Source organism: Bubalus bubalis, chromosome X, assembly GCF_019923935.1.
Source record: "Bubalus bubalis isolate 160015118507 breed Murrah chromosome X, NDDB_SH_1, whole genome shotgun sequence".
NCBI lineage: Eukaryota > Metazoa > Chordata > Mammalia > Artiodactyla > Bovidae > Bubalus > Bubalus bubalis.
The window spans coordinates 15,901,181-15,916,523 of record NC_059181.1 but is presented as its reverse complement, the minus strand read 5'-3'; the positions used below and the strand labels follow the sequence as shown (position 1 = coordinate 15,916,523).

At 40.2% G+C, this 15,343-nt stretch overlaps 1 protein-coding gene across 7 annotated transcripts in view; it reads right to left on the bottom strand.

The window, feature by feature from the left end:
• Window positions 1-15,343, bottom strand: part of ARHGAP6 (Rho GTPase activating protein 6) — a 790,573-nt gene that overhangs the window by 328,995 nt on the left and 446,235 nt on the right. For all 7 annotated transcript variants that reach the window (XM_045164531.1, XM_025277133.3, XM_044937362.2 and 4 more), the window contains exon 2: window positions 8,736-8,895. In XM_045164531.1, coding sequence (XP_045020466.1) covers window positions 8,736-8,895 — 160 coding nt within the window. The remainder of the gene's footprint in view (window positions 1-8,735; window positions 8,896-15,343) is intronic.

The window sequence follows — 15,343 nt, the reverse complement described above, 5'->3', positions numbered from 1 at the left end:
AGTACTTTGGCCACCTCATGCGAACAGTTGACTCACTGGAAAAGACTCTGATGCTGGGAGGGATTGGGGGCAGGAGAAGAAGGGGATGACAGAGGATGAGATGGCTGGTTGGCATCACCGACTCGATGAATGTGAGTTTGATAGAACTCCGGGAGTTGGTGATGGACAGGGAGGCCTAGTGTGCTGCGATTCATGGGGTCGCAAAGAGTCGGATATGACTGAGCGACTGAACCAAACCGAAGTCTAGACGGAAGTAACAAATTAAACTCATCAGTCATCTTATAAGGTTTATGTAAATCTTACTCATTTTTATTGTGTGTGTCTCCTGGCTAAATAGATATAGAGGAGGGAGGAGTCACAAGACTGGAGAATCCTAGGTTCCTGCATGACTGTGTGGAGGACAGTCCACTCTCCTGATTGTTATGGCCAACCTGCATTAGATAGTGCCTGAAAGACACTTTTATACTATTAAGTTACTAAGTGGTTAGCCTATCTTGACTAATATATAAATAGCCTATCTTGACAAGTATATATCTGTGAGATACATTTGTAGAAGTAGCTTTATTGGGCCATTTCAAAGTTGCATGCATGCTAAGTCCCTTCAGTCATATCTGATTCTGTGCGACCTATGGATTCTAGCCCACCAGGCTTCTGTGTCCATAGGATTCTCCAGGCAAGAATACTGGAATGGATTGCCATGCCCTTCTCCAGGGGATCTTCCTGACCCAGGGATCGAACCCGTGACTTTTAGGTCTCCTGCACTGGCAGGCAGGTTCTTTACCATTAGCACCACCTGGGAAGCCCAATGTTGTCAAATTGCCTTGAAAGCTGCTGCAACAACTATATTCCTATCAACAGTATATGAGAGTCTGTTTTCTGAGAAAATATACTATCCAACTTTTGGAGTCATTCCAATCTAAGAGGAAAAAATAATCTCCCTTTTGTTGAGCTTGCATTTCCTGAATGAATATGAGGGTGAGAGCACCTTTACAGATATTTATAACTCATTTTAATTTCTTTTCTTGTGAGATGCCTATAATTTGTCCACATTTTAATTATTTTCTTTCTCATATTAATTTATAATAAAGCTCTGTATCCTAGAGAAGTTAGCCTTTAGTTTTTCAAATGTGTTATACGTTTCTATTTATTTATTTATTTTTTTGCCTCGCAGATGATTCTATTCTTTTTTAAATGTAGTGAAACAGGCCACTCTATGTTTTCTGTGTAGTGACTTTCTCTGTGTAAAAATACATTAATATCTAGCTATGTTTTGTTTTAGTGCATTCATAGTTTCATTTTTTAAATCTTCAAATCTTTCTTCCACATCAATTTATTTTGATATAAGGAGCAAGGTCAGAATCTCAGTTTTTCTTCTCGATGGTAGTCTCATTGTCAGAAATACAATAATAATCCATCATTTCCCCCTGATAAGAAATGCAATGTTTATGTCATAAGTTCTCATATTTATTTTAGCTCAATTCTGAACTCTATTATCTTCCATTGATCTGCGTGTTGTGAAGCAGTACAATATTCTTTTAATTGCTTTAGTTTTATAACATTTAATAAATGGCTAGGGATAATTTCTCTTTGACCTCTTTTTCAGATTTTCCCCTGTCTACTTACTTTCATATAATTATTTGCCAAGATGATGTTTAGATCAATTTAGTGGTATTACAAAAATTAATTCTTTCAGTATGTTTTCTGAAACCATGCCCAGTTTATAGATAATTTAGGACATAATTTATATCTTTATATAATTGATTCTTCTTACTTAAGAAAAATATGTCTTTTACATTTATTTCTAACTTCTCTTCTTATTCAGCTTAGATCCCATGGTCTGAGACTATAATCACTGTCTTGTATACTGTATTAATACAGCTGCTGTAACAAACAACCACAAACTTAGTGGCTAAAATGACTTAAATTTATTACTGACATTTCTGGAGACCAGAAGTCTGAAATGAGTCTCACTGGGCTAAAAGCAAGGTGTCAGCAGGGTTGCATTCCGTCCTAGAGGCTCTAGTGAGAATCTGTTTCCTTGCCTTTCTTTAGTTTCTAGAGGCTGCCTGCATTCTTCGACTTGTGGCCCTTTCCTCTATCATCAAAGCCAGCAGCAATGCATCTCTCTGACTATTCTTCCAAAGTCATATCTCTCTTTGACTACAGCTAGGAAAGTTTCTCTGCTTTAGTACTCATGGATTAGTTTTAATTCCCCCAGATAATCCAGAATAATCTTGCTGTCTTAAAGACCTGAGTTGATCACATCTGCAAAGTTGATTTAGACATTTTAAGGAAATAGCCAAAGATTCCAGGCCATCTTTGAGGGGTCTAGATTTCTTCTTACCACAGAGTTCTCAACTGCCATGTCCCTCCCTACCAAGACTGAACTCAACTAGAAAATCCTAACTCCACTGTTAGGACAAGGGGGCAACAGAGGATAACATGGTTGGATGGCATCACTGACTCAATGGACATGAATTTGAGCAATCTCCGGGAGATAATGAAGGACAGGGAAGCCTGGCTTGCTACAGTCCATGGGGTCACAAAGAGTTGGACATCACTGAGCTACTGAACAACAACAACAACAACAAAGATGCCTAGATGTTTATTCTGCAATTTAAATTCCCAGCTTCTAACCTTGAATAGACCTTTTGGGCTGCCCCGTAATTCTGCAACATTGCTGGTCCATTCACTTCCCGCTTTTCCATTCTTTTCCTCTTTCCTCAAACCTCCAGGACCTCCTTGTTATCCCCACTCCTAACAGATGAAATCGTTTCTTATTTTGCTGAGAGAGGAGAGGCAATCTGGAGTGAAATTCCACACGCTTTCCCATCATCTAATCTGCCTGCATCTGTACCCATATAACCCATGTCCACCTGCTACTAAACCTCAGGAGGAGCTCAAACTCTCTACCTGTGGCTTTGGATCCCACCACTGCAGTCCACTCTAGGAAATAACTCCAGTAATTTCCTAACCCTCAACCTTCAGTTCTTCCCTCTCTATGGTGAATCCCAGCAGCTGATGAATACATTATATTATCATTCATCTGAGCTATGGAAGCACCAGTCTCATAGAGGAAGACAGTCCTCCAAACATACACATAAATAAATTTCTATAGTCATTCCAGGGGCTTCCCAGGTGGCACAGTAGTAAAGAACCTGCCTGCCAGTGTAGGATATGCAGGAAATGTGGGCTTGATCCCTGGGTCTGGAAGACCCCCTGGAGAAGGAAATGGCAACCCACTCCAGTATTCTTGCCTGGAAAATCCCCATGGACAGAGTAGCCTGGTGGGCTATAGTCCATGGGGTCGCAAAGAGTTGGACATGACTGAGTGATTGAGCATGCACGCACAGTCATTCTAAGGTAACAAAGAGCGAAAATGTGAGCTTGAATACGTTTCCATTTTCATTATACCCACTATCTCAGTAGGCTTTATATCATTTGTTTAGGTTCTAGACCGTGGTATCTGTATTTATTTTCCTGAGTAAATTCATACAGTGACTCTGACTCTGTTTAGAACCTCCACTTAGGTTTTTGCATGGAACAAAAGTGGCCATCCTCAGCCCGAAGCTGCCATCATAGCACTCGGCACTGGCCATGCATTTGATCTTGGTAAATATTCAATGTCTATAATCATCTCACCCAAATAGTAGTTTTAGAACTCTTGGGTGATATCTGTTTTTTCCCACCCAGCCACACAATTCCTTCTCTCTTTCATAAGTAAGAGATGATTTGTAAATCATTAGCTCCCATTTGGATAGAAAGTGTCAAAATAACTCCTGAAGCCCAAACATCTTTAAACATCTTGATAGAACAAATCTTTCTCTGAATGTACTAGGACTCACATAGTTGCAGAAATAAGCAATGGAGACAGAGCTTCTAGCAGATAAGTTATATAAAATTCTCTGTTTGTCAAAGGTTATTTATTTAATGGACTCTTTAAAAAGCAAGAACAAAGAGAAACATCAAATTAACTGGATTTGAAAACAAAATTACAAAGAATATTTGTTCCTTGATATCTCATCTGATATGTCTCAAATCTGGGTTTCACATAACTTTTTAGAGTCATCATTTCCTTCACTATAAATTGGGCTTGCCAACATTTCTATTAAAATTTTTTCTTAGGAACTGAAAGATCATCTGTTCTTGTAAAACAGAAACAGGGCTGTTGGACCCCACCTGGGCCATCTTGTGAATTAATAGGGAAGCAAGGGCAGGTTTCGTCTCCAACCTAAAACCAAACAAAGACAAGATGAGGCAGAATGAGATTATCCTAGGAAGAAGCAGCAACCCAGCCTGATGGCGATTAGTACTCATTTTTCACCAACTGCCAAAGAGATTTTCTTCTTACTTGAGGTGAGTATCTCTGTGCTACATTAGCATGAGAAGATATAACAGGGCTAGGAATTTCCTCCTGGGAGGAACCGGCCATGGTTGTGGTGTCAAGTAGAATATGATGAAAAAGCCATAGGAGCCAGGCATCAGTCAGTGAAATGTGCCTGTCCTACCAGTCCCTTGGCCTAACCTGCCTCTGCCTTCTCCTGAACTCTTTCATGACCTTCAACAGAGTCCAAGATACCAGTTTAAAGAGTAAAAGGGGCCCCTCTTGCCACTTCTGTTTAACATAGTATTGGAAGTCCTAGCCACAGCCATCAGACAAGGAAAAGAAATAAAAGGCATCCAAATTAGATGGGAATAAGTAAAACTACCACTATTTGCAGAGGACATGATATTTTGTATAGAAAACCCTAAAGTCTCCACCAAAATAGTATTAGAACTAATCAATGAATTCAGTAGCAGCAGGATGCAAGAATAACATACAGAAATCGGTTGCTTTTCTATACGGTAATAATGAACTATCAGAAAAAAGTAAAAAAAAAAAAATTCCATTTAAAATCACATCAAAAAGAATAAAATACTTGGGAATAAACTTAACCAAGGAGGTGAAAATCCTATACTCTGAAAACTATAAAAGACTGATGAAGAAAACTGAAAATAAAACAAAGAAATAGAAAGATATCCCATGCTTTTGGACTGGAAGAATTAATATTATTAAAATGGCCATACTACCCAAAGCAGCCTACAGATTTAATGCAATCCCTATCAAAATACCCATGACACTTTCCACAGAACTAGAACAAATAATCCTAAAATTTGTATGAAACCACAAAAGACCTGGGATTGCCAAAGCAATCTTGAGAATAAAGAGCAAAGTTGGAGACATCACCTTCCTAATCCTTAGACTACAGTAATCCAAGCAGTGTGGTACTGATATAAAATTAGACACATAGAGCCCAGAAATAAACTGACACACCTCTGGTCAATTAGTCTATGACAAAGAAGGCAAGAATATACAATGGAGAAAAGACAGTCTCTTGGATAAGTGGTGCTGGGAAAACTCAACAGCTACATGTAAAAAAACGAGATTAGGACTTCCCTGGTGGTTCAGTGGTAAAGAATCTGCCTGTCAATGCAGAGGACACGGGTTCCATCCCTAGTCTGGGAAGATTCTACATGCTGCAGAGCAACTAAGCCCATGCACCACAACTATCGGGTCCGAGTCCTGGAGCCCGCAAACTGCAACTGAAGCCCACATGCTGTAGAGCCCATGCCCTGCAACAAGAGAAGCCACTGCAATGAGCAGCCCGCATGCTGCAACTAGAGAGTAGCCCCCAGTCACCACAACTAGAGAAAGCCCAAGGGCAGCAACAAAGACCCAGTGCAAGCAAAAATAAATAAAACATAACAATTTTTAAAAAGAGCCAATGCAAAAAAATGAGATTAGAATGCTTCCTCACGCCATATACAAAAATAAACTCAAAATGGATTAAAGACCTAAATATAAGACTTGAAATCATAAAGCTCATAGGCAGAACACTCTTCTACATGTTGGAGCAATATTTTATTGGATCTATCTCCTAAGGCAGAAGAAATAAAAGCAAAAATAAACAAACAGGGTGTAATTAAACTTAATATTTTGCCCTTGAAAAATCAAAAGGATAACCTAAGGGGACTTTCAGTGGTTAGGAATCCATGCTTCCAATGCAGGGGGCACAAGTTAGATCCCTGGCAGGGAACTAAGATCCCACATGCCATGCAGTACAGAAGAAGAAGAAGAAAAAAAAAGACAACTTTTGGAATGGGAGAAAATTTTTGCAATGTGACCAATAAGGGGTTGTATATATCCAACATACAAAAACAGCTCATACAACTCAGCATTAAAGAAAACAAATAACCCAACTGAAAAACAGGCAGACGACCTGAATAGACATTTTTCCAAAAAGGGAAATGCAGATGGTCAAGAGGTCAGAATCACTAGCCATCAGAGAAATGCAAATCAAAATCACAATGAGATATCACCTCACATCTGCTAAATGGATATCATCACAAAGTCTACAAACAACAAATGTTGGCGAGGATGTGGACAAAAGGGAATCCTTCAACACTGTTCGTGTGAATGTAAACCGGTGCAGCCACTGTGGAAAATAATATGGAGGGTCCTCAGAAAACTAAAAATAGAACTACCATATTATCCAGCAATTCCATTCGCGTATATATCTAGAGAAAAACACACATTCAAATTGTTTTGTTGCTAACTCATGTCCAACTCTTTGTGAACCCATGGACTGTAGCCTACCAAGCTCCTCAGTCCATGAGATTTCCCAGGCAAGAATACTGGAGTGGGTTGCCACTTCCTCCTCCATGGGATCTTCCCGACCCAGGAATCAAACAAGCGTCTCCTACATTGGCAGGCAGATTCCTTACCACTGAACCAAGGTACATGTACCCCAATATTTCATGACAGAATTATTTACAATTGCCAAGGTATGGAAGCAACTGAAGTATTTACAACATATGAGTGGATAAAGAAGATGTGGTGTATATATATATATATGTATATATTTATATTTATATACACACACAATAGAATATTACTCAGGCATAAAAAGAAAGAAATCCTGCCATTTGAAGCAATGTGGATGGACTTAGAGAATATTATGCTTAGTGAAATCAGTCAGACAAAGAAAGACAAATACTGAATGATATCATTCATATGTGGAATGCAAAAAATAAACGAATGTATATAGCACAACAGAAATAGACTCATGGATGTAGAAAACAAACCAGTGATTACAAGTTTGGAATGGGAAGAGAGATGGGCAAGATTGGGATATGGGATTAAGAGGTATGACGTACTATGTATAAAATAGATAAACATCCAGGATATATTGTACAGCACAAGGAACCATAACCATTATCTTATAATAACTTTGACTGGAGTATAGTCTGTAAAAATACTGAATCACTATGCTGTATACTTGAAACTAATATAACATTGTAGACCAACTATACTTCAATTTTTTAAGAATTTTTTAAGAAAAAGAATAAAAGTGGCCCTGAGAGTCATCATCCAATGAAAAATTCTGGGTGGTCAGTGTTTTTGTGCTGCTCTGTCTAGTCAACGAAACTGAACCTCCTACTAGAGAGGTGAATTACACAAGATCACCTGTGGAGGGGAAGTGATCAGACAAGTCCTCATATTCTAGTCTTCAGAGTCCCACGCTAGAACTGTTACCATTAGCCACAAATAAGCCCAGAAAATAGCCCCACCAGCTCTGTTGTTGGCGAAATGTAAGCACATGTGTTCATGTGTACATTCAGGTTGCTCAGTCGCTACACTTGGGCCCTTGGGACCTGACAATGCTTGCTGTGGGGAACTGTCCAGTGTATTATAGGATGTTCAGCATCCCTGGCTTCTAACCCCTCTAAGCTGTGAAAACTCAAAGTGGAACCAGACATTGCTAAATTCCACCTGGGGGTGGGGGAACCATCCTTGGTTGAGAACTACATATCTATGTGTATGTTCATATGCATGATATGAATTATTTTATGAATAACTATTCACAAAGCATTCCCTCAACTCCTCAATAAAAGAAAACAAAGGAGAAGTTCTGCAGATACTGAAATCTGGCAGGCAATCTAGCTTTTATATGTAAGTTTTAGGCACAGCTTCCAACGTTCTTTTCATGTCAGGTTTACCCTATTTGTGTAGCATCACAACTTTTCACTCCACCTCAAATTACCTTTCTGTATATGCTAACACATTAAAAAGTGCCTTTATAGAAAATAGAAAACATTCAGAAACGTGGCTTTACAGATCAAAGGATTTCAAATATATGTTTCCCAGTTTTAGTAGAATCAGGATCTGTGTTTGTAAAAACATCAGACAACTAGGCCTGCACTGGCTTCAGTGCAGGTGAACCCTAACGGAGAATGCTAGGTGGATAAAAATAAGTTAACATTGGTATAATAACTGATTCTGGGTTTGCATAAGGTCAAAGGACCTTGTGTTTAACTGGTTGCTAAACCATTCAACTGGTTATTTTGAAATCATATTGAGATAGACATGGTTTTTCTTCTAATCCTTTAAGTGGACTTTTTTGAAAGTTCTTTTTAACTGGTTGTGCTGAAGCCATGTAGACTGTTGAGATGCACGTGACTTTCCCCTTTAATGCCCCGTCAATCTTCCTTTTAATAAACATATTAGTTGACATGTAAACTGTCTTATTGAACACATTTGTCAAACTGGATGCCCATTCCAGCCAATGACCCAGAAGCTGTAGCTTCCTTCCTGAGTCAGTGGTAGGGCTGAGACGAATCTGCAGCTTGTAACTCTGGCAGAGCATTTGTTTGACTGGCAACATCCCCCACGGAATGGCAAAATGGGGCCTTACCTTTGGGAATGGTGATCTGACAGCTCAGGTCACAGTCCTGCTGCAGCTGATAAAAAGCCACTTCCTGTAGGCGGGCTCGCTCCAACTCTGAGAGGCTCTGGATGGGCACTGACCTCAGCCGCACACTGCGGCCCGACATACTGTTCCAGGTGAAATCACCCTGCAGACCAAGGGGGAAAACATCAAGGGTCACACAGTGATCTGCGACTCACAGACCTCAGCCTCTCCCTCAATTGGTCATAATGTCAAGCAAACTTCATTTTTGTGTTCCAAAATCAGCTCTCAGTCCCTAAAATCCAACCCACTCTTAGTTAACTGTGGATTTTCTCAGTCAATTGCAAACATCCCAGTCTGGAGAATCTTCTAGGTCACCCAATCTCATAAAATAACACGAAGAAAACCATTTGGAAAGATACTTCAAGATACTGCTTCCTCTCTTTTATGGGAACACATGGAAACTTTTTCATTTTTATTTCTCAGTAACAGAAAAAACTACTGCTAATTGCCATCATGCAAAGGCTAACAGAGTTTTGCCAAGAGAAGGCACTGGTAATATCAAACAGTCTCATCCGACAACACAAGAGACAACTGTACACATGGACATCACCAGATGGTCAATACCAAAATCAGATGGATTATATTATTTGCAGCCAGAGATGGAAAGGCTGTATATCGTCAACAAAAATAAGACCGGGAGCTGACTGTGGCTCAGATCATGAACTCCTTATTACAAAATTCAGACTTAAATTGAAGAAAGTAGGGAAAACCACTAGACCATTCAGGTATGACCTAAATCAAATCCCTTATGATTATACAGTAGAAGTGACAAATAGATTCAAGGGATTAGATCTGATAGACTGGGTGCCTGATGAACTATGGACAGAGGTTCATGACATTGTACAGGAGACAGGGATCAAGACCATCCCCAAGAAAAAAAAATGCAAAATGGTTGTCTGAGAAGGGCTTACAAATAAATGAGAAAAGAGAAGCAAAAGGCAAAGGATAAAAGGAAAGATATACCCATTTGAATGTAGAGTTCCAAAGAATAGCAAGGAGAGATAAGAAAGACTTCTTCAGTGATCAATGAAAAGAAATAGAGGAAAACGACAGAATGGGAAAGACTAGAGATCTCTTCAGAAAAATCAGAGATACCAAGGGAACATTTCATGCAAAGATGCACACAATAAAGGACAGAAAAGGTATGGACCTAACAGAAGGAGAAGAGATTAAGAAGAGGTGGCAAGAATACACAGAACAACTATACAAAAAAGATCTTCACAACCCAGATAATCACGATGGTGTGATCACTCACCTAGACCCAGACATCCTGCAATGCAAAGTCAAGAGATGGGGATACCAAACCACCTGATCTGCCTCCTTAGAAATCTGTACACAGGTCAAGAAGCAACAGTTAGAACTGGACATGGAACAATGGGCTGGTTCGAAATCGGGAAAGGAGTACATCAAGGCTGTCACCTTGCTTATTTAACTTATATGCAGAGTACATCATGCGAAATGCCAGACTGGGTGAAGCACAAGGTGGAATCAAGATTGCCGGGAGAAATACCAATAACCTCAGAGATGCAGATGACACCACCCTTATGGAAGAAAGTGAAGAACTAAAGAGCCTCAGGAAAGTGAAAAAGGAGAGTGAAAATTTTGGCTTAAAACTTAACATTCAAAAAACTAAGATCATAGCATCTGGTCCCATCATTTCATGGCAAATAGATGAGAAAACGATGGAAAACAGTGACAGACTTTATTTTGGGGGGCTTCAAAATCACTGCAGATGGTGACTGCAGCCATGAAATTAAAAGATGTTTACTTTTGGGAAGAAAAGCCATGATCAATCTAAACAGCATATTTAAAAGCAGCTACATTATTTCACTGACAAAGGTCTGTCTAGTCAAAGCTACGGTTTTTCCAGTAGCCATGATGGATGTGTGAGTTGTACTGTAAAGAAATCTGAGCCCTGACGAATTGATGATTTTGTACTGTAGTGTTGAGGAAGACTCTTGAGAGTCCCTTGGACTGCAAAGAGATCCAACCAGTCCATCCTAAAGGAAACCAATCCTGAATGTTCATTGGAAGAACTGATGCTGACACTGAAATTCCACTATTTCGGGCACCTGATGCAAAAATTTGACATTGGAAAAATCCCTCATGCTTAGAAGTACTAAAGATTAAAAAAAATAAATTAATTAAAAATGAAATGGTTAGATACTACCACAAATTCAAAGTGCATAAGTATGAACAAGCTCTGAAAATGGGTGACTGGAAAACCCAAAAAGTGCAGTCCAAAGGATTATAAAGTCCAAAAGATTATGAAATAATTGACCACGAGTTAAAAAGTCAACTGAGCAAAGTAAAACATAACACATTAAACAAACACACAGAAAAAAGTTAGGTATAACAAGCCTAGAAAACAAAAACCCTGCCTCAACATTTTCTTTTTGCAAAGTCTGTTTTTAGATACCACCATATTGGTTTTGTCTATATGACAAAACCTCCAAAAATTAGGAGCTGTATTGCTTAACTGCACCTCCTTGACACACAAAAGACCCACCTTGGGAACGAGCACTCCTAAGACAGTTAGGGTGAGCAGTGTCAAGGGTAAGTCTGGGTCAAGAGTTTGCGGCAGATCTTTTCACTTAAGTGCGTGAAGGTTCATTCATCAAAATATTATGTTTAAAAGAAATCTACGATGAATTAAAATAGTAAATTCAATCTATATTGCGTGCAGTGCATGCTGGTTATGCAAACGAACGCTGAGTCTCCGCCCCCGAGATTCACGCCTTTCCCCGCCCCAGCTCCCCGGAAGCCAACTTCCGGTCCCTTGTTCCGAGGCCCCTGACTCCATGTTTTCTCCTCTTCGACACTCTGAGTCTGATTTCTTCTCAATAAGGATTTTGTTGATGGCTTAAGATAATGATCGGAGAAGGCAATGGCACCCCACTCCAGTGCTCTTGCCTGGAAAATCCCATGGACGGAGGAGCCTGGTAGGCTGCAGTCCATGGGGTTGCTAAGAGTTGGACATGACTGAGCGACTTCACTTTCACTTTTCACTTTCATGGACTGGAGAAGGAAATGGCAACCCGCTCAAGTGTTCTTGCCTGGAAAATCCCAGGGACGGGGGAGCCTGATGGGCTGCCGTCATGGGGTCGCACAGAGTCGGACACTACTGAAGCGACTTAGCAGTAGCAGTAAGATAATGATATATGGGTACTGGATTTGACACAGAGAAGGTTCACTATAAAGTCAAATGAAATAGAGTGCCGAACCTCCTCAGTCATGCCCAGACTATTTGCGACCCCATGGACTATAGCCCTCCAGGCTTCTCTGTCCACGGAATTCTCCAGGCAAGAATACTGCAGTGGGTAGCCATTCCCTTCTCCAGGAGAAGCTTCCCCAGGATCGAATCTGGGTCTCCCACTTTGTAAGCAGACTCTTGACTGTATAAGCCATCAGGGTGACTCTAATCACTATTTAAAAAAAAAAAGTTACTGCCAGAATAGGAGAACTGAATCATCGGAAAAGACCCTGATGCTGGGAAAGATGGAAGGCTTGAGAAGAAGGGGACAACAGAGAATGAGATGGTTGGATGGCATCACCACCTTGATGTACATGAGTTTGAGCTAGTTCCAGTTATGAAAAGGAAGGACTGATGCTGAAGCGGAAACTCCAATACTTTGGCTACTTGATGTGAAGAACTGACTCATTGGAAAAGACCCTGATGCTGGGAAAGATTGAAGGCAGGAGGAGAAGGGGACGACAGAGGATGAGATGGTTGTATAGCATCACTGACACAATGGACGTGAGTTTGAACAAGCTCCAGTTGGTGATGGACAGGAAAGTCTGGTGTGCATGGGGTCACAAAGAGTCAGACACAATTGAGTTACTGAACTGAACTGCCATCATGCACACTGGACATAGGAATGTATGTTGATAGCCTCCCATGTACCAGTGATGGTGTCAAGGGATTTTTAGTTACTCCTTCAAACAACCTTAAGAGGCAGTTAGCATTTCTGACCTTATCCTATATAGTATTTAATAACAACTGTATAATAGTACAATCTAGTATATTTATAATATATGCCACAATATATTATTATATATAATATATACTTATGATACATTATCACAGTGTTTACTTAGGATACATTATGTTGATATTATAGTAATATATAGTATGTATACATATAATACAGCTTCCCAGGTGGCTCACTGCGTAAACAATCTATCTGCAATGCAGGAGATGCAGGACATGTGGGTTAGATCCCTGGGTCAGGAAGATCTGGAAGAGGGCACGGCAGCCCACTCCAGTATTCTGGCCTGGAGAATCCCCATGGACAGAGGAGCCTGGCGGGCTACAGTCCATGGGGTCACAAAGAGTCAGACATGACTGAAGCGACTGAGCAAACGCAGTACACAAATATAGATTAACTGAGGCTTAGGAAGGTTAAGTAATTTCCCCAAAATTGTAAAACTTAAAAGACTTGAAATCAACCAGGACTTGAGCTAAAAAGACTTAGGCTTTTAAATTCTATGCTAAATTGTAACCACTGAGTTTCTATTTTATAGCAGTCTATTTTCATCATAGTAAGTATAGAGATATGATCAATAAAAAGTACATATTCGTATAGACATCTGATGTGAAAATACTCCACATCAAAGAATCAAAGCAGAGATTCCCAGAATCCTGGGTTTGTTTGTGTGCGCACATATACACCACTGATTCCACTGAGAGTGAATATCTCTACTCTTGATGCAGACAGTAAGAAAGTGATGACATAAGAAACAATACTTCGCAGTCCTCTGAAACCTAATGTCCCCTCACAGAGAAGGAATTCCTAGGAATCACAGATATCAGCCAAGGCACAACAGCTTTGATGAGGTAGCTACTGTTTTCTCAACAATCAAGAAAAGTTCTGGGAGAAGGAACAGTGTTGGGCCCCACAGACACTGCCAGGGATTTGCTGTGGATGTGGGAAACATTAAGGAATCCCCAAAGACTTCATCATCCTTATTAATTATTCACCTGAAAGAAGAGAGACAGAAAGACTGGCCCCAGAGACTATTAAGACACCTTTCTTCCATACTGGTAGCAAATTCCTGTCTAGATGATTCATTCCAAAGAGTAAATGAAGTATGTTAATGCTTGGATTTTTTCCCCCTCTTTATCTGGGATTTCACTAATTTATTTATTCATTGTTTTAGCAAATGGAGATATCATACTCTGGTGTGCATGCTCAGTTGTGTCCGACTCTTTGTGACCCCATGGACTGCAGCCTGCCAGGCTCCTCTGTCCATGAGATCTTCCAGGCAAGAATACTGGAGTGGGTTGCCATTTCCTCCTCCAGGAGATCTTCTCTACCCAGGGATCAAACCCGTGTCTCTTCCTTGGCTAGTGGATTCTTTACCACTGCACCACTTTGGCAGGAGTAGAAAATAAACCACGGTAAGTAAAGAATATAGTGTATTGAATAATAACAGCTAAGGATGGGGGAAAAAGCAGGGACGGGGCCGGCAGTGTTAGCAGAGGACAGAGATTTACAGTGTTAGATTGGGGGAGGGGGGCAGGGCGCTGGGAAAGACCTCACAGGGAAGGCTATGTTTCACTAAACATGCACACACGAGTGCATCCCAGATGGGAAGTTCCAGATGAGCTGGTGATTTCTAGATTTCTTTCTTTTTTTTTTTTTTTTTTGCTTTACCACAAGGCATGTGGGATCTTAGTTCCCTGACCAGGGATTGAACTCAGGTCCCCTGCATTGGAACTGTGGAGTCCTTACCACTGGGCTGCCAGGGAAGTCCCTGGTGATTTTTAAATATGAAGTTTAGGTATCAAATGGAGCCTACTGCTGCTTGAAGTGTCAAAATGGAATTACATACCTATTCTTTAAAAGCATTTAAAAAATATGCCCTCCAATGGCTCTGTTATCTGTAGCAGGGGTTGGCTATCTTTTTCTGTAAAACGCCAGAAAGTAAATATTTCAGGCTTTGTGGGCCATGTGGTCTCTGTCAAAACTACTCAGATCTGCCTTTGTGGCATGAAAGCAGCCATAGTTTATAAGTGAATGAGTATAGCTGTGTGCCAATCAAACTTCATTTACAAAAGAAGGTGTAGCCCACTTTGGACAGTGGGCTACAATTTGCCAACCTATGTATAATAATTTATGGCTCAAGTAAAATAAACCATTTGCTACAAGATACATTTTATTTTATTTTTTTACTATGTCCTCCAGGGCTTCCCTGGTGGCTCAGTAGTAAAGAATCTGCGTATAAAGCAGGAAACATAGGTTCAATCCCTGGGTTGGGAAGATCTCCTGAAGAAGGAACTGGCAACCCACTCTAGGATTCTTGACTGGAAAATTTCATGGACAGAGGAACCTAGCAGGCTATATAGTTCATGAGGTTCATGGGGTTGCAAAGAGTCAGACACGGCTGAGCGAGTAAACAACAAATGTCCTGCTGCATAATTAATTTGAACAAAATGTAATGAACACCTATTACATGCTAAAAATAGTACTAGGCTTGAGATTATCAAAATGACAACAGTCCTTGTCCTTAAGGAGTTGAATTTTGGTACGAAGAACACACTTAATCCA